Genomic DNA, 17,598 nt, shown 5'->3' with positions numbered 1-17,598 from the left:
CTATGAGCATTGACTGTTGCAACAGCATTTGTTATAAAATGGCGATGTTTATCGTCACTCAATCTCGAGCTAAAACTGCGGAAGATTCTGAAGATACAGAAAGTATTGAAACAAACACGAAGAAAAAATGTCTTGAGCAAGGATTTACGGAGCACGATCTTTGCCCATTCGTGAGTAAGAAAATGTTTTATTGGCAACTCTAAGATTCTTTTGATCAATAAAAGTTATTTTTCTTTAGAAACTACAATGGTCCTTTGGATTAAATCCGGAAGCACCGGTCATAAACCTAACTACCGTAAATCGTGCGTTATTGGCGTACGCCTGTTCGCACGTAGTCATGATTTACGATTATAGTTCGAGAAAAATGTTGCCGCTTCTGGGTCATGTCAGTATAAGTTTGTTTACCGCGAAACAATGCTGATTACTGGCAAATAATACTGAAGAAAGATCTTGTCCTTTTCAGCGAAATGCTGTTAGAATGCTGTCGACCTCGCGTGATGGTAAATGGTTGTTAACAGCAGATTCTGGGAAGGACAGCGTAGTAGTAGTTTGGGACACAGAAAAGGGGTAGCTATTTTTTTTTTGAACTTATATTGCGAAGTTACTGACACTTCGTGTGTTGAAAATTAGTGGAGTTATTAATATTCTTAGGATTCCCGTTTGCACGTTATTTAATTCGCAAGGTAATGAAGATATCACAGCTGCTGGCATCAGTCCTAATGCTAAAGAAATAGTCACCTGTCATCACGTTGGCGATAAACAGGATGTACATTTTTGGCTATGGGCTTATGGAAAAGATAAATCAGATGGTTCGCTGCCTTGATTTGCATATTTGTTAATTATTTTCTTATCTTAAAGATTTAACGCAATTATAACATTGATTATACTTTTATTATATATTATTATCAGAAATTACATTTTGAATTATTATTATGTAATATTTTTATTTAGAAAGATTATTATTAGAAGTTAGTCTTATTATTAGAACAAGAAAATGCGATTTTACGAAGAATATTTATTATTGATTGAATAATTTAGAATTGTGCTAATTTATTTAATGGTTAAAATATTTTCAGCATCGATTTCGTTAGTCGGTATTACGTCTGAACGGGTCAAGGAAATAACTTTCAATGATGAATGTCCGGAACAATTTGCATTGACGACCGATTATCATGTTCTGTTTTTAACTTGGGTTGGTGAAAAATGCGTTATTTATATAAGTACATTTATCTTAGGTAGAATCATATAAAATATAATTTTGTGCAAAATTACTTCTTTAGTTTTAATAAAATATCAAGTTTTATGTCTTATAACAATATAGAAATTTCATATATAATATAAATTTTGCATCATTATATTTTTTCTTTAGTAATATTTGAAAGAGAAAATATTAAAGAAATAATATTTTATACAAAACCATTCCATTCAATGTTTGATTTAATTTTGAGAATTTAACGTCTTCAGTTACAATAACATTTATTGCGTTTTATATATTACTTATTTCTTCTGAATTTCATATATATAAGAATGGTCACGCTTTGAGCTGCAATTGTCCCACAATTATGACAAAATTTCAACGTATTGGTATTCTTAATATGTCATGCTACGTATCAAAAATGCAGCAATTATTTACAGCGAGTACAAATGGTATTATCTGTTTATTAATAGTTTGATTATTATTAAGTAATATTTGTCTCATATTGTTATTATTTTAGGCTGTATTTTGGTATGGGAAAATGTTTCCTGCGATGATGAGCATGCTACAGATGATACTAATTTCGAGAAAAAGAAACACCTAAAGACTGTTAATTTACAGAAAAGCAGTATTACCGTTATCACTGATAACGAAGGGTAATATAAGAGTTTAAGCCTAAAATCTCTAATAAATCCAGTGATAATAGTGTATGACTTATAATAATATGACATGATCTAATCTTGCAGTATGCTTGTTACGGGAAATTCAAATGGTCGTGTCACTTTCTATGACTATCAATTAAGACTTTTATATTGGTGTCAGAGTTGTGATCTCGACTCTATTCGATGGATAAGCTTTGATCTTCAATCCACCAATTTATTAACTCCGGTATTTGCCATTGATGTATCTGAAAGTAAGTCTTTTTTTATTGAATCTCTTAATATTTTTTTCAATTCCTGGCTGTTCAACTTTCAAAATTGTTTTTATCATACGTTATTCCTTTTTGTCATTTATATTTTTCTGTTTAATATCATGTATAAAAGGGAAAACAAAAGCTTTGTTGTGTAACAATATTTTTCTTTGTTATGCGTAACAAAGAAGAGAAGTAAAATGTGGATTATAACAAAATGACATATTTTCATAAATCAGATGACCATCAAGATAATACCAAAGTGGAAACAATTTTGTCAAGACTTACTATAGAATTAAATGCAGAACATTTTCCACAAAACTATAAGAATAATAAATTCACTGCAAGTAACGAAACAATATCTAATAGTTTGCCAACAGATGCTACTTTACAGTGTTTTCCATTTAATGTCCAAAATTTTTTTGCATGTAAGAATTTGCAATAATTTCTGATATTATATGAATTCAAAATTGAGTAGTAAGTGATATTAAAAAGTTAAAAATTTAATAATTTAAAGTTGAAAAGTTAATAATTTTTAATTTAGTTAATTTTAAAAGAGTTAATTTTTTATTTCAATTATTTTTAAAATACGTAAACCTTAATTTCTTAATTTGTTTTAATTAAAAAAGTATTTATATAAAAAAATACATTTCTATATAAAAAAACAATATTTCTTTGTTATGTCATATAATAAGTATTTAATTTACAAATAAAATATCAAAATTTATTCAACGATATAATTGTTTTGAATAATCTCCTTTAAAAAATTACAACTAATACTTTCAAATAAATTAACTTTTAATTTGACTTGAATAAATTTAATTTTCGTAACTTTTAACGCAACTAAATTAATTTTATAAGCCATTAAATTTAACTTAATTTATTATAGTTTAAAAAATATCAACTTACTTATTTTTGTATATAACAAATGCTCCTAGATAAATTATCACATCCCTCTTTTATTGTCACACATTTACTTCAGGTTCTTCTACGGGCATAATAGCACTAATCGAAATCCGGAAGCAGAAGTGTCACCTTGTGACTCGTCATTCAATTGCAATCACGACTAGTATGGACACTCATCCAGAAAGGTAAAAAAATTCCAAACCGACCTACGTAACAAAATTCTTTTGAAATGAATATAATATAATAACAATAGTATTTTTATAACAACAGCAATTACGTGGTTGTGGGGGATGCGCAGGGTACCGTGCGCTTATACAATCATGAGCAGCGTACTCTGCTGATATCCAGGAACATTCCACCTCTTCCGGATTACCAGCCGATTCTCGAAAGACAGATAACTGATAAAAACATCGTTTATGTTACCTGTCCGCAAAGCCAAGAGTCCTTGAAAGCCGTCACAGCCCTAAAGTTCTCACCAAGATGTATATATAGATATATTCTGATGAATCTCCCCAATGTCCTTTTATTACTGTAAAGACAAAAAAAAATCTTCACGAGAATGGTTATCTTCTTTTAGGCGATATGCTGGTGTGCGGTTTGGAGAACGGGGCGATCTGGATTCTACATCACATCACCTTAGATCCTATAGACGAAATACCGTACAAGCATTCCTCAATGGCTGTCAATAAAATCGCTTTCACGCAGTGCGCAGAGTACATGGCTTATGCAGTAAGAAAATTCTATTGTTCCGCGTTCCATTCTGCGAATTTTATACATGTTATGAAAACGAATTTAATTACCTATTAGTTTAATAAATAATTAAATAAATAAATCAATAGCGTTAAGATCAATAAAGATTTAATTTGTAGGATGCGTTGACCGTGATAGTACTCAAAAGAAATAATACTATTTCTTCGGAAGAGCGTAACATTTGGAATTTGATCGGAAAATATCACTCGCACTATTTACCTATTAGAAACATACTTTTCGGTTCGGCCGCCTCTGACTCCGATGTACCACGGTTTTTCTCTTTGGGAGAGGATCAAGAGCTCGTGGAATACGATCTTGCGCACAGGTTGTATTGTGAAAAATATATTTCATTACGTTACTCGTGGAAATTGCAGTATTTGATGCGTGTAGTTTACTCGATTCAAATGAAATATTTCCATACTAATATTATAGTAAAAATCATAATAAAAATTATGAATAAGATTGATAGAATTAAATGTATGTAGAATATATAATATAGGAATATTGTGTTATTGTTGATCAGTTTATAAAATAATAAAGCAATTAGTAAAGGACTTATTTCAGAGTCGTAATAAAGTAAATATAAAACATAAGTTTTTATAAAATTTGACTGTGATTTAAATATTAATCTTTTAAAAATTAAAAAATTATTTTATGAATATGTATTACAAGGAGCTAGTAGATTATTACAATCCTAAGTTGAATCGAATTGATTAACGTAGCGTTTCAAACTCTAGTTAATTTTTCGAACATATGAAGAAGATAATATTTTGCAAGCTATTTTTTATAATTATATTATAGCGGACCGTATCCAGCACCAGGACTTCAAATCTTGCATATCGATCGAATCGAACAGAGCGCTATTCCTCTTTGTCTGGCGTGGTATTCCAAATTCGACAGTGAAAAATTCCTCGTGGTCTCAAATTCTGAAGTAATGATCCTACGATTTTTCTGGATCATGTGAACAAAGCATAATATCCAAATCCATAATTGCAGTACAAGTACAAGCTTTTCAGTGATGCTACTAAGATGATTCGTGGTACTTACTTAGGGCCGACTTTCGAAAAACCAGTACAACATTTTCAAGTAACGCAATGAAACTTACATATAATGCGATCAAAAATGTAGATTATAGTAAAAATATTTAAAAAATCTTAAAAACATTAAAAACGAAACATATGAAAAAATTAAGTGCATTAATCTATCATATTGATTTAAAATTTAAGTAGATAACTAAATTGATATTTCTTCCTGAAAAATATTTATTAAATATTTTATTTAGTGTAAAAAAATTAAATATATATAACAGAACGTATTTCCGTAATTTTCCATTTAATTTACTTTCTTTTTTTTTTACTCATTTATTAGAGAAACTTTTTTGCTTTGCAATTATGTTGTATTAAAAATTACTACAATATCGATAGATCTTAATGGACAACCTTGTTGATCATAATGATTATATGGTATTTGCAACCGATAGAGAAATCGGTCTTCAGTTAATGCCCCTCGACGGTAATCCATATAAAGTCGTCGGAATGACGGGCCATCCGCAAAAAGTTAGTCATTCAGTACATATTCACGTTTGACAACTCAACAAAGTTTAACTACACGAATATCAAAATCCATCTTCATTTGCAGATACTAGGTATCTCTGTCAGCAACAATAAAGAAATGCTCTTCACCGCAGGTTACAACGATCCATGCGTGTTAATGTGGACAATCAAACGCAGGTTTATAGGAAAAAAAAAGATCTTGCGATCATTAAAATTTTAATATAATTTATAATGTAGTTTACAATATAAAAGTTTGTTATTTTACAAACTGAAGAAAAACTCACTAAAATTTATTATACAAGCTTGTTTTATCGAACAAGAGTGATACACGAAAAATTTATTTACTTCGGTTTATATTGCAAAGTTAAATTTCTTGATTATGATATCATTTAATACAGCTGTAATGACGAGTTTTCAATACCATTAAAAAGAGAAATAATTTTTCCAGATCTGTTGACATAATGGCACAATTAGGCGGAGAAGGTCTTTCGCCGTTTTATTGCCACATCGAGGGTGGAAAAAAGGGATGGCTGGCAAATGAGATGAAGGATTTCTTCCATTATGCGCAGATATTACAGCAGGGCGAGAATGTGACCGCTGATAAAACTGCCTCCGACAATGTAGTTATTGAGCAAATTCCAGATCTTATGCGAGCTATTGGATATTTTCCAACCAACAAAGAAGTATATCTTTGCATAATATTACGAAAAATACACATACAATATTTTAAAAGTCAGGATTTTAATTTTGAGTGATAAATTCTTTAATAAAAAGATATTTTTCTTCATTTCCAGAAAAAATATTTGATTAATTTTTTTTTATTTTTACATCTTTTTTCTGTCACAAGTTAAAAATCTTTAAAAATAAAAATTTATATTCAAATGAATAATGTAAGTTTCTATTTTGATTGATTGTTTGCTTGATTGATTTGATTGCTAAGATCACAATAAAAAGATTCTCAATTTAATTTTAGACACTGCAAATGTCATATTACGACAAAGTTTACTAAAAAAATTATTTTTAAGATCGAAAATATCATGACAGAAGTACGCTACAAACATTACGTTGAAACTGGTAAGCTTGTCGAGAAGATTACTTTTGAAGAATTCGTGCAACTCTATGTGAATCATCGACCTACGTTCGGACTTTGCATGCGCCACATAAAGGAAGCTTTTCATACATTCATCGAAGAGAATTCAGTCAGTATAGAAAACCCTACTTTAACACGAGAGCAGTTTATGGATATTTTACTCGGTGGAACAATATCGAAAAAATTAATGGAAGACGATAAGCTTATTAGTAAGTTCATTAAACTTATTAATGAAACATTATTGATCTCACTATCATTTTAAATCATTTGAATCTTTAAAACTTTTAAATTATTAATTATATTCTGATGTGAATTAACAGTTTATCAAATTTAATCTGAGACTCTTCTTTAGTATCAAACATGTCCTGTTTTTATTCATACAGAACATAATTATGTCTTGAATCAAATGTATATTAGTAAATACAGCAAATTGTGTTTTCGAATGGACAAGAAAAAACAAAGATTGACAAGAAAAAATAATATTGAACTTACATTATTCTGAAGATAAATATCATACTCGTGTAGTATTTAATATCTTGCTGTTCTCTTATTTAATTTTATTTATATTTATCACAGGTGAATCGTTGACTCTGCAAGAAGCATATAAGTATCTCAAGACACTTGTGTCTCCCAAAGACGAGGTGGTCGAGATTCAACTAAGTCCATCGCAAAGATCCATGTCCTTCAATTTCCGTTTTCTCCCGCCGGTAATAACTGCATATGCAGTATGTTTAAAAACACTAAAAAATGGGTGATAAATAAGATAAAACCAATCGTTAGGCTTCCCGAGAGTAATGTATTATTACGTTATGATACAGAAGATATCTTACAAAGATTTCGCCATGGACATTATGGGTGTTGAATTGCTAGAGGAAATTATGGCTGACAATTGAGGAAATCAGCATAACGGTTGCTTGCAGTACTCTAAGAGATTTCTTGTTTATAACTATAATGTGACGAGGTCCGTTAAAAGTAAGCGATCGACACAAATCGAAGACAATAATTGCGCACGCGACTGTTTTGTTCTTTTATAAAATTAAAGTAAGATTGATAGGCATTAAAGAAGAACACTGACAGAACTATCAGTGGCGTTTAATCGCCGTCATTCCTTCGATTTGCATAAAAATTATGTAAATTATACGGTAATTATACACGAAACTCGTGGAAATAATATAAGAGTATGATGTAGATTTGTTTTCTTGTACTTGTTGCTGTAATACTGTCTGTTCAGCAAATTTCTTAATAAACATTATATTAACCATTTTTAACAATGTTATTTGCAATTATCGCGCGTCGTTATTAATCGACAATTCAAAGAATGACGTTTACTCGCCAAAATTTATAAACCTGATGTATTATGAAAAATAATACAACAGATAATTGTCATTGACCGGCAAAGAATTGTTTGGCAGAAGGGATGTTTTGACCGCTGAAACAAGAAGGGGTTTTATTTCAAGACAATATCTATGATAGACTAGAAGCAAGGAAAGATTCGCCTCCCGCGAGAGGTACATTGCTTTGAGGAAGCGCTACACAACGATATTCGTACGCTGCTATCACCAAAGAGACCAATCGATGACGCTTAGCGAATACAGCGACTTAAAAAATTTAGAGTAGTCCAGTGTCAATAAAAGAAAAAAAGTAAAGAAAACAATATCATCTCCGTATTCGCTGTTCTAGAAAAATTAAATTACAACAGTTATACATTTAACAGCGTGATCTACTGGACCAACGGAGAGGTATCGAGAGGTCAAGCGCCGACCGCAACGGAGATAGACTCTAAGACCGGGGCACAGATACCGCCAACGATCGCAAGTGTAGTAGTCGCAATCAGGCGCATCAGGCGAAAATCCTAAGATTTGTGAGAAACGCAACCATACCACATTGTTAGGTTGCGTACGATTTCGTACTGTTATCTATACTATCACCAATAAGGTACCATTATTATAATTTAAATATTTACAGGATTGCCATAGAATAATTTTTTAATTTTCTTTATATTTTCCAAATGATAATAGAAACAATTTTCCATGACCAACTCTATAATTTTGAAGAGGCACATATACCTAAACAGGTAGAAACGACAGGCCCAATTTTGTAAATTTTTTACAGAAAAAAGCAAAAAGGTAAAAAATGTTTTATAAAGATTATGTATATGGCAACTGATCAAAGTCAGTATAATGGCTTTTCATTATAAATTTCTTTTTTTTTCATTAGTATCTAAAAAAACACGTGAAAATTTACAAATTGACGGAACAAGATGCCTTAAAAATATCGCATTCAAAAATATTAAGCAGCAATAATTTTTAAAATAAAATTTAATAAATTTCTTACTAAAATTTAAACATTAAATAGACAAAATTAATTTTTGAATGAAATAAACACGACTTCTCTATTTTTCTGTAGTTGACGAATCGATTGTGATTATTTTTCTTACTACTTAAGTTATTCTCACACAGCTGTAATAGTTAAGAAATAATTCGTAATTTATAAATACATTAGACTATAAATAAATATTAAATATCTACATTTACAAAATTACAAGTACCCGTTAGAATAAGAGCATTTAAAGAAATTGTGAAAGAGTTCAAATTCCATATTTTTAAAATACCTTTTACTGACTTTTCTCTGAGTGATTTAAATTTCTATGACTTTTTCAAGTTTTCCAGATCTATGACAACCCTGATTCATATCAGCTGAAACAACGTCAATAACTGTTGTTAATGACAATACCTTGCCGGTGATATATTCTACCTACTTATTCATCTATCTACCAATGCTACCTATTTATACATACTGTCGTTAAAAGAAGTACAAAGAAATGTACACAAAAAACCTCCTTTCATTCTTATAATTCTAAGACGTATTTACATAGTTATGTACAAACACTCTGTGTATTGGCTTAAGAAAAATATCAACGTGGAACAGTGTAGCAACTTTTTTTTCTTTACGTTACGTTCGTGAAAAAAAAAGAGAAAAATTCTAGCATTATGCCTAAAAAGCAACGATCCGATTGCTCGAATTTGGTAGTAATGTGCCGTCGTCTATCGTTCTACGCGGCAGACTATCAATCGCAGTATTCGTCGTTTTGCACAATACCGTGCTTCTTCCTGCAGTCCGGGCAGTACCACTTGCCCTTAGGCGGCACCATTATACCGACGCACTCAAAATGAAACCACTCAATGCGGCAGTCGTCACCGTCACAGGCTATCATTTCCGACACTTCGTCATATGGGCATTGACAGTAACAATAAATCTTGCCGGGTCGTTCCGAGGTCGACGCGCCAACGGCCGGTAATGTTGGGTTGATTGGATTGATCGGGTTGATCTTTGGCGGTTCCACGGCAGTATTCTCCGTCTCGGATTCGCTACTTTCGCTGCTGCTCTCCACAGGATCCTCGGATTCGGTGGCGGATGCTGGTGCGGCAATTGGCAATGCCTCGGGCAGTAGAGACATTTGCTGCTGGCTCGCTATCTGCTCCGCTTGAGTAGATCTGCTACCGTATGTCTGTACGATAGTCTTTCCGCTAAAGGACAGTTTCGACACCAACGGCTTCGAATTCGGCGGCGTCATTGCTGTCACCGGTGGCACCGGAGTAAAAGCCGGGATAGTAGTAGTGGTGGTATTGGTGATAGCAGCGGTCATCATAGAGGTGGTTGTATCAATTTTCCGCCATCGGCTGAAAGGTTGCTTCTCCTGTGGCTCGTCGTCGCTCGAGTCGCCGTAAAAGCGTTTCGGTACGCGCTTCCTCTTCGAAACTCTCTTGTTCTCTGTCTCCGGTTGGCCACCGACGTTCTGGTTCTGTACGCCAACGACGGCGATGGCGGCGGCAGTAGCCGATGACGCTTGCTGCTGCTGATGCATCTCTATCGCGATGCTCGCGGCATGAAAGTCGTTGCATGTCGCAGCTGGTAAAAGATTCGATTCGTTCGAAGACCTGCTGTTAGGACGCGACGCCAGCGTCGGTTGCGATGACACGGTGAATCCCGGATTCTTCTGGTAAAACGCCTTGGGAATGTTCAGTTTGATCGATTCCACGGTCGGTGTTGTAATCGCATTACGTTTCCCCCTTTCGCCCTTTCGTCGTTTCTTCGTCTTTGTTTTCCTCTTTTGCTGCTGCTGCGACTGCCGTTTATTGACGGCCATTGAGATCGGATCCGACAGTGCCGTTTCCGGTGCCAAAATGCCATTGTTCAGCGGCATCATCGATGACTGTTCCATCGCTGGCATCAACGTCGAGGTCGGCGTCGAGGTCGGCGTCGAGGACGGCGTCGATGCTGGCGCTACAGCGGCCAGCAACAGCAACTGATTGCGCTTCTCCGCTAGTAGTTTGTTAGCGAGCAGCTGTGGATACTCGTCATAAAAATCCTCATCAGTTTCGGTTTCCTCGGTCTCCAGATCGGACTCCCGCAAAAGCGGCTTCACCGGGGAAGGCTCGCTCACTACTACCTCAGGCACCGTGGGACCGTTCTCGATTGTAATCTCCGTCTCCTTGTTCTCCGGCTCGATGGACTGCGACTTGTTCTCTCGCGTGGCGGCCTCCTTTTCCTTCTTATTCCGATCCTTACGACTGTTGGATTGTTGTTTCCTAGGCGAACTCTCGGACGCAGAGCTGTCGGAATCGGAGCTGCTGCTGGAACTACCGGAGGAGCTGCCGGACGTAGAGCTACTGCAACTGCAGTTGGTACCGCACGAACAACTGCTCGAGTCGGAGTCGCTCGAGGAGTCGCTCGTGGACGACGTGCTGCCGCTACGCTTCTTCTTTTTCGGAGTTTTCGTCTTCCGTTTGCTTGTGTCGTTGTCACATTCGGTGTTGCCAGTCGGAGTACCGGGCGATGGACTTCTTCCAGATTTGTGCTCCTTCGTATCATCGTCCTTGGAAGCTTGATCCTCATTCTTTTCTTTATCAGTCGAGTATACCACGCAATAATCGTGATCGGAGAAGACGATGCTTCTCAAGTATGTGGTGTCGGTTTCAGGTACTACGCTCTCCTTCAACGCGACGTTTTTGGCGGATTCCTCTGCGTCTAGACTGGCGGCGTAAGTCTTAAAGGTGTCCCAAATGCCATCCATGATGCGCGCCTCCTGCTTCTTCTCCTCTTCATTCCGTTCAACCTCGTTATCCACTACATCGTTGTTCGACGCGGTAACGTCATCATCGTCAGCAACAGTAGTCTTTTCGATGGTGCTCTCGTCCTCGTCCTTCTTCGCCACATTTTCATTGATATTTTCCTTCTCTGGTGGTTTTTCCGTGGAAGTAAAAGGCTTCTCTTTCTCCTTTTCTTCTTCACTATCCGTGTCGCTCTCGGACGACAGATTGAGTGGCGGTAAATCGTAAACATCGACCACTTTTTTCACAGCCTCTTTAACGTTCTTCGATCCTGTCTCGATTCCAGTCACAATCGAGTCTCCCTCGGTTCCCACCGCCGTCACGGGCGTTTCCTTGTCTTTGTTTTCATCTTTATCCGTTAATGGGGGGTTCACTACACCCGTTACGTTCACGTGAACGTCTTCCGGTGGCTCAGGTTCCTGGTGAGTTGCTTGATGCTTGGCTAGAAGTTTCCGTGATATGAAGCGCTGCTCGCACTCGTCGCAGCCGTATGGCGAATCGCCGGAATGCAACCTCTTGTGGACCTTGAGCGCCACCGCACGCCCGAAGTTCAAGCCACACTCCTCGCAGCCGAATGCCGTTGGTGGTATGCAAAAGTGATAAATATGCGGCCACTTCTTCTGTAGACACTTCCGGCACAGGACGCTCTCCGTGCCGTGCTTCCAGAACAAGTGCTTCGTGATGTCCGGTTTGTTGCGGTACGCGATACCGCATCTGTAGCACAGATGATGCAGTTTGTGCTTCCACACGTGATTCGAGAGACGCTGCTGATTACCCGTGGACTCCAAACAGACGTCGCATGCGTGGTGACGTTTGCGCACGTGGACCATCAGCCGGAACGCTGACGGCAGGCTCGCTACCGTGCAGAGGCAGCATCGATATCGCAAATTCGCATTCGGCGAGTAGACGCCCGGGCACAAGTGGCATACCAACTCGCTGTAGCTGTAGAACGTCGACTTGCACATTATGCAAATCAGTATGGTCTTCTGATGCATCTTCCGGTTGTGCAGGTACAGTTCCTTGTGCACGGTCGAGTGAAACCTGCAATGAAAGCACTCGTATATAAGCACTTTCGGCACGTTGTACGTGCCGTCCGCGCTGTTGTACGTGTCCAGATTGAAGTAACGGGACTCGAGCTCGTCGAGGGACCGCTTTACACGCGCGGTGAACTGCTCCGCGTGTATGATGATCGCGGGATGCTGCGGCTGAAACTTGTGCTCCGCGAGCATGTGCAGGCCCAGCTGCCTGCCGTTCACAGCGATGTAGCGCGCGTGGTTGCAGTACACACAGATGGGACTGGCTGCCTGTATGCAACGTTTCAGCAGCTCCTCCAGTTCCATGCTGTCCAGTGTGCCCTCGACATTCAGGTCGATGCACGGAACGTCCTCGCCGGCCAACACGATACCGCTATTGTCGACCGTATGGTTGCTTCTTTGCGTCTGCTCGCTGTTCGTAACGTCTTCGATCACCGCGTTGTCGATCGACGGTGTTCCCGTGACGGAGAATAATTCGTCGGTATACGTCTCAAGTCTGGTGTCGTTATTTTCCTCCTGGTTCCTTTGGTTTTTCTTGTCTCCCGCGCCGTCCTCGTGCCTGTCCTCGGTCACGTCAACCTCTTCACCCTCCTCGCCCTCCTCCGCTTCCTCGTCCTCCTCCGGATTGCTGTCCACTACCGCTAGTTTGTCGCTGTCGGAATCACTGTCGTCCAGCTCGTTCACCTGATTATCATCGCCAATAACGTCCCTTCTCTCCGTTTGCGAACCGTTCGGTAGTCTCTCCTTCGACGTTGATTCCTCAGCGTTGTTATTCTCCTCGGATTCTCTGCTCGTGACGGTGGTCGTCGCAACGCTAAACTGCGAATTCCTGTTACAAATCTTGATGACCAAACTCCTGTCGGATGGAGCGACGGCGTTGAACGAAACCGAGGCTTGAGATTCACTGGCGTTCGTTGCGACAAGTGGTTTATCCGCTCTCTTGCTGTCGACATTTTCGAGACCTTCTCTCTCCCTAGACTTTGGCGGATCCGATATGTGTTGCGATTCGTGTTGCGGGCTGAACAACGACCGGTTAATGGGGCTGCAACTTCGCGCGTCCTGCAGACTGGCTTCATACTTGGTCTCGTACGCGCTAGCGTTCGCTTTCGTATCCGCTGTCACGGCCTCCGCGTCCCACTGTACCGGACTAGGTGCTGTCGAACCACTGGTCGAGCGCGACGGGTCAACGTCGTTCTTCTCGCACGCCTCGTCGCCTTCTCTCGTCTTTTCGATCGCGTGCGACGCATTGCGCGCGTTTGGGATGCACGTTGCTGCGTTCTCTTCTCTCTGGCTCTTGTTCTCTTCGCCCGTGTAACGCGACACCTCCATGATAGTTTCGGTCACGCTGTCGTAGGGTTCACTGAACTCGAGCTGACAGTTCTGCTGAATCGCGGGCGACTTTCCACCCACGCCTCTATCGCGATTGCCGTGCGAGTCCTTGTTCACCGCCTGCTCATCGTTCTCGTCGTTCTCGTCGGACGAATCGCCGCCCGTGTACCTGGAGACCTCCATTATTGTCTCGGTGACCGTGTCCCTGGGCAGATTGTTCGTGAGCTCCCTCGCGTCAAGGTCGTAGCGATCGAATTGATTCTCATTACACTGTACCGATCTCGTGTCCGCGAGCATTCTCGTCAGCGCACTCGGCGGCTTTTGCTGGCGAGAATTCTGCATATCGTCTCGCCCGCGCTGTTTCCTCCTGCTGTACTTAATCGCTTTCCTCGGTAGTCCCTTACCCCCGAGATTCGCGGCTATCTCCGACGCCGGAGGAACAGTCGCTGCCGCTGTCGCCGGTGACGCCGCTGTGTCTGTACATGTCGCGACGTCGGCAACCGCCGCCAGGGCGCACGAATCTTTTTCCAACGATAGAGCAAAACTACAGGTACTCGCGTGCGTGCCGGTCTGCCTGCATATGGTGCACGTCGACGTGGTGGCGACGGCCGCTGCGTCCTGCTCTCCCAGCACCGGGACGCAAAAATGGTTGTAGAAGTCGTCAGTCTCCGAGAACACTTTCTCACAGCTGCAGCAGATCAGGTAGCACGATCCCTTGAAGGCGCGGTAGAAGTCCTCGACCGTGGTGAATGCCATCTCCGGCACGCTGTGCTTGTTCATCAGATGGCAGAGAAGCCTCTCTGCCTGGCCGAACATGCCCAGGCAGTAGAGACATATGTGACGCTCGTGTATGTCCCGCATGTGCAGGAATAGGTTCCAGTTCTCGAAGTACGTACCACATGCCGAGCACAAGTAGACCTTCCGTGTGATCTTGAAGTTGCTCGCGTGCAGCGGCGGCGGTGCCGGCGGCATCTGCGACTCAACGGAAGTGCCAGCCATCAGCGTCATACCACTAGGATTACAGGCGCACGAGTTAGGACCGCAGCCCTGTGTGGACTGCCGCGCGTGGCACTTGGAGCACTCCGCGTGCCTCGTGGAGGACGGTCGTAGGCCCAGATACTGAGCGTATTCCGTTATCTTACGCTTTCGCTTCCTCTCCACCCCCTTGCCGTCCCTGCTGCCGGTCCTCGTCGGGACATTGGGACGCGTCGTCGATTGCTGATGTGCTGTAGCTGCTCCCGGCGTGCCGATGCTGCCCTTTGGCGTGGTAGGGCCTTCCCGTGCCTCAGCCAAGATGCGCTTCTTGAGGCCCTTGAATATCAGCTTCGGCCTCGCAACGATGTTCTTACGCGTATCGTTCGAGGCTACAATCGAATTGTAGCGTATCAGCTTTTGCTGCTGCTGCTTCTTCTCCTCCTCGATTACATCCGTATACACATCGTCGATGGAATGTCTCAGTGCGTTGCCCAATGTGGTGTCCTTGAGTCGCTGCTGCTCCTCCAATATGTTCCACATATCTACCATTTTACCCTCTCCATCCTCATCTTCCATAATAGTGCAAACTGTTATGGCAATCTACCTGAAAAACACATCTACATGTAACACATTCGCATCACATATTGTATCTAAAATACACATAAATATAAAACACTAATCTACATGTAAATATAAATTATTCAAATAGCACATTCATTTTCAAAAAAAGCGATTATGTACTGTAATTGCGATTAATGACTAAACGTGCAACGTCTGTTACTCTTGAATCTCGCGTCTTATTTACTGTTGCAAGAAATATTGTCAATTTTTCGACGTAAAGGTAAACTCGAAATCATCTTCTTGAACACAGACGCGATAGAAACACATTAATCACACGAATCTCGCGCTAGTGACTTCTCGGCAACATTGGAAACGGGAGCTCGTTGTCGCGTGTTGATGATTGCGTCGCACTGCTACCACGCGTGTAGACGACGATCACACACCCGCCACGATTCCATTCTCGGAGAATTTCACACTTTAGCTACAACGCGAAAGGAGAGAGAGAGAGATGGAGGGGAAAAAAAAGGAAACTCGGATGCCAACCGTTCAGTCACATGTCATGTCCGGAGAGAGACCTCGTCGCGGAGTTTCTAGCTTGGTTTTCACCTTCCGACGAAAAAAGGGAGGGGGGGGACGAAGAAGCGGCGGCGTCCTCGAGGTAGGCACGCCGATCGCGGTGAAACGGATCGCGGTAACGCGTTGGCTCTCCCGCTCTCTTATCACCAACCGCGACGATCCGCCGGGCGAGCGGAAACCGAACGACGGACGCGTGGAACGACAAAGGACGACGGAAACGTGCGCGCCGCGCGCGTGAGAGGACGACTCGCGGCGGGCGGGCGAGCGCGAGTCATCGCGATCGGCGGAGGCGTCGAACTTACTTGCTTGCTTGCTCGCGGAGCGCGGAGGCGTCGAATCGGTGTGTGCGACAACGACGTTACGAACGGCCGCGTGGCGCGTGCGGCACGTAACGCGAGGCGTTTCGGCGGCTCCTGAGCGACTGATGGTGGTGGTAGTGCGCGACGAAAAGGTTAGTAAAATGGCGTCATCTCAGCGAGCGCTGCACCGTTCCGTGCCTCCAACACGTCCCCCAGTGATGCCACCCTTTGCCATAGCGACTGTGTTGCCTGCGGCTCGCCCTGACAGCCCCGCCGCCGCCGCGCGAGGTTAAGCCCGAGGTCCAATGGGCGGTGCTGGGTCCCGTCGACGAGGTCACGAGGTTTGCTTGCTGATGACGATGACGTAACGTCGTCGCGGATTCAACTTGGACACGTACGCGAGCCAGCGACGATGATGACGACGACGACGACGGTAGGGCAGGTGCTGCGGGTACGCGAGTACGAGAACGAATGCGAGTGCCGCTCTCGCTCCGCTCCGGTGCGGTGCTCAGGGCCGTCGAACGGCAACGCGGCGGCGGCGGCGTCCCTCACGGACGCACACGCGTTGTACGTCCGACCCGGTACCCGTGACAGCCCCCATCCTCGACGCGTTCCAAACGACACACGCACATACACACATACAGACGGTGGTAAACACGTCCGACCGGGCGGATGGACGAACCGGTGGTGTTCGTTCGTATATTCCGATACCGTCGAGCGTAAATCCGAGGATCAGCGGGACTCTTGAATACCTCTCGGCCCCGCGGTGTGTTTTTCGCGCGCGAACAGCCCTGTTTACGAACGTGCCAATGAAACGCGCCTCTCCAGTTTTGTCCGGACGGATCTTGCGCGTAGGCATGGAAAAAAACGAGATCGACCAATCTTCTGATATAGAACTGCATTCCTTCTGCACGATTGGTCTGTTTACGCTGGTCGGATCAAATGAGTTTTTAAATATTTCCAGCTGGATCCGTAAGGTCCGTTTCTATCAACGTAAATTGACTTAAACCTTGATTTAACTTACCTGCTAGCTTATTCTAAAGTTCCAAAAATTAGAAAAAGATAAAGGGTAAGTTAAACTGAGATTTAAAGTGTTGATCTACGTTAATTGGTACTCGTAGAAACAGGTTTTATTAAGGGTCGATTGTTCCAACTTCTTGGTAAACTTACCTACCAGGTAAGCATGTGTCTATCTTCATTTCTTTTCTTAAATAAATAAAGACAAATATATATTTATCTGATAGATAAGTTTACCAAGAAGTTGGAACTAGTGTACTAAAATTTTAATATTTATATCTTTCAAATTATT

At 41.2% G+C, this 17,598-nt stretch overlaps 2 protein-coding genes across 3 annotated transcripts; one reads left to right on the top strand and one right to left on the bottom strand.

Moving 5' to 3' along the window:
* Positions 1-38: 38 nt before the first annotated feature.
* On the top strand, positions 39-7,667 carry LOC105838607 (cilia- and flagella-associated protein 251). The gene is given in 16 exon segments (XM_036283051.1): positions 39-170; positions 239-567; positions 652-809; positions 1,077-1,242; positions 1,690-1,851; positions 1,942-2,259; positions 3,050-3,196; positions 3,282-3,493; positions 3,589-3,740; positions 3,881-4,238; positions 4,559-4,722; positions 5,186-5,317; positions 5,400-5,491; positions 5,763-5,997; positions 6,340-6,613; positions 6,981-7,667. Coding segments are annotated over 16 exon segments (3,348 nt in total). The 3' UTR covers positions 7,298-7,667.
* On the bottom strand, positions 7,184-16,530 carry LOC105838608. Of its 2 annotated transcripts, none has more exons than XM_012684294.3 (2): positions 16,293-16,530; positions 7,184-15,457 (listed from the first exon to the last, which is right to left on the bottom strand). In XM_012684294.3, the coding sequence occupies exon 2, from the start codon at positions 15,427-15,429 to the stop codon at positions 9,472-9,474; it is 5,958 nt and encodes a 1,985-aa protein (XP_012539748.2). In that variant the 5' UTR covers positions 15,430-15,457; positions 16,293-16,530; the 3' UTR covers positions 7,184-9,471. The 2 variants fall into 2 exon arrangements, with proteins under 2 accessions (XP_012539748.2, XP_036138226.1); XM_036282333.1 differs by having other exon boundaries at positions 7,184-15,453.
* Between the last annotated feature and the right edge of the window lie 1,068 nt (positions 16,531-17,598).

The sequence above is a fragment of the Monomorium pharaonis genome, chromosome 2, assembly GCF_013373865.1.
Source record: "Monomorium pharaonis isolate MP-MQ-018 chromosome 2, ASM1337386v2, whole genome shotgun sequence".
NCBI lineage: Eukaryota > Metazoa > Arthropoda > Insecta > Hymenoptera > Formicidae > Monomorium > Monomorium pharaonis.
Note: the sequence above shows the minus strand (reverse complement) of the source record. Positions and strands in the feature narration are given on the sequence as shown.

Bases quoted from the DNA above. Each gene is read 5' to 3' on its own strand.
- LOC105838608 (XM_012684294.3), bottom strand. From the start codon at position 15,429: ATGGAAGATGAGGATGGAGAGGGTAAAATGGTAGATATGTGGAACATA.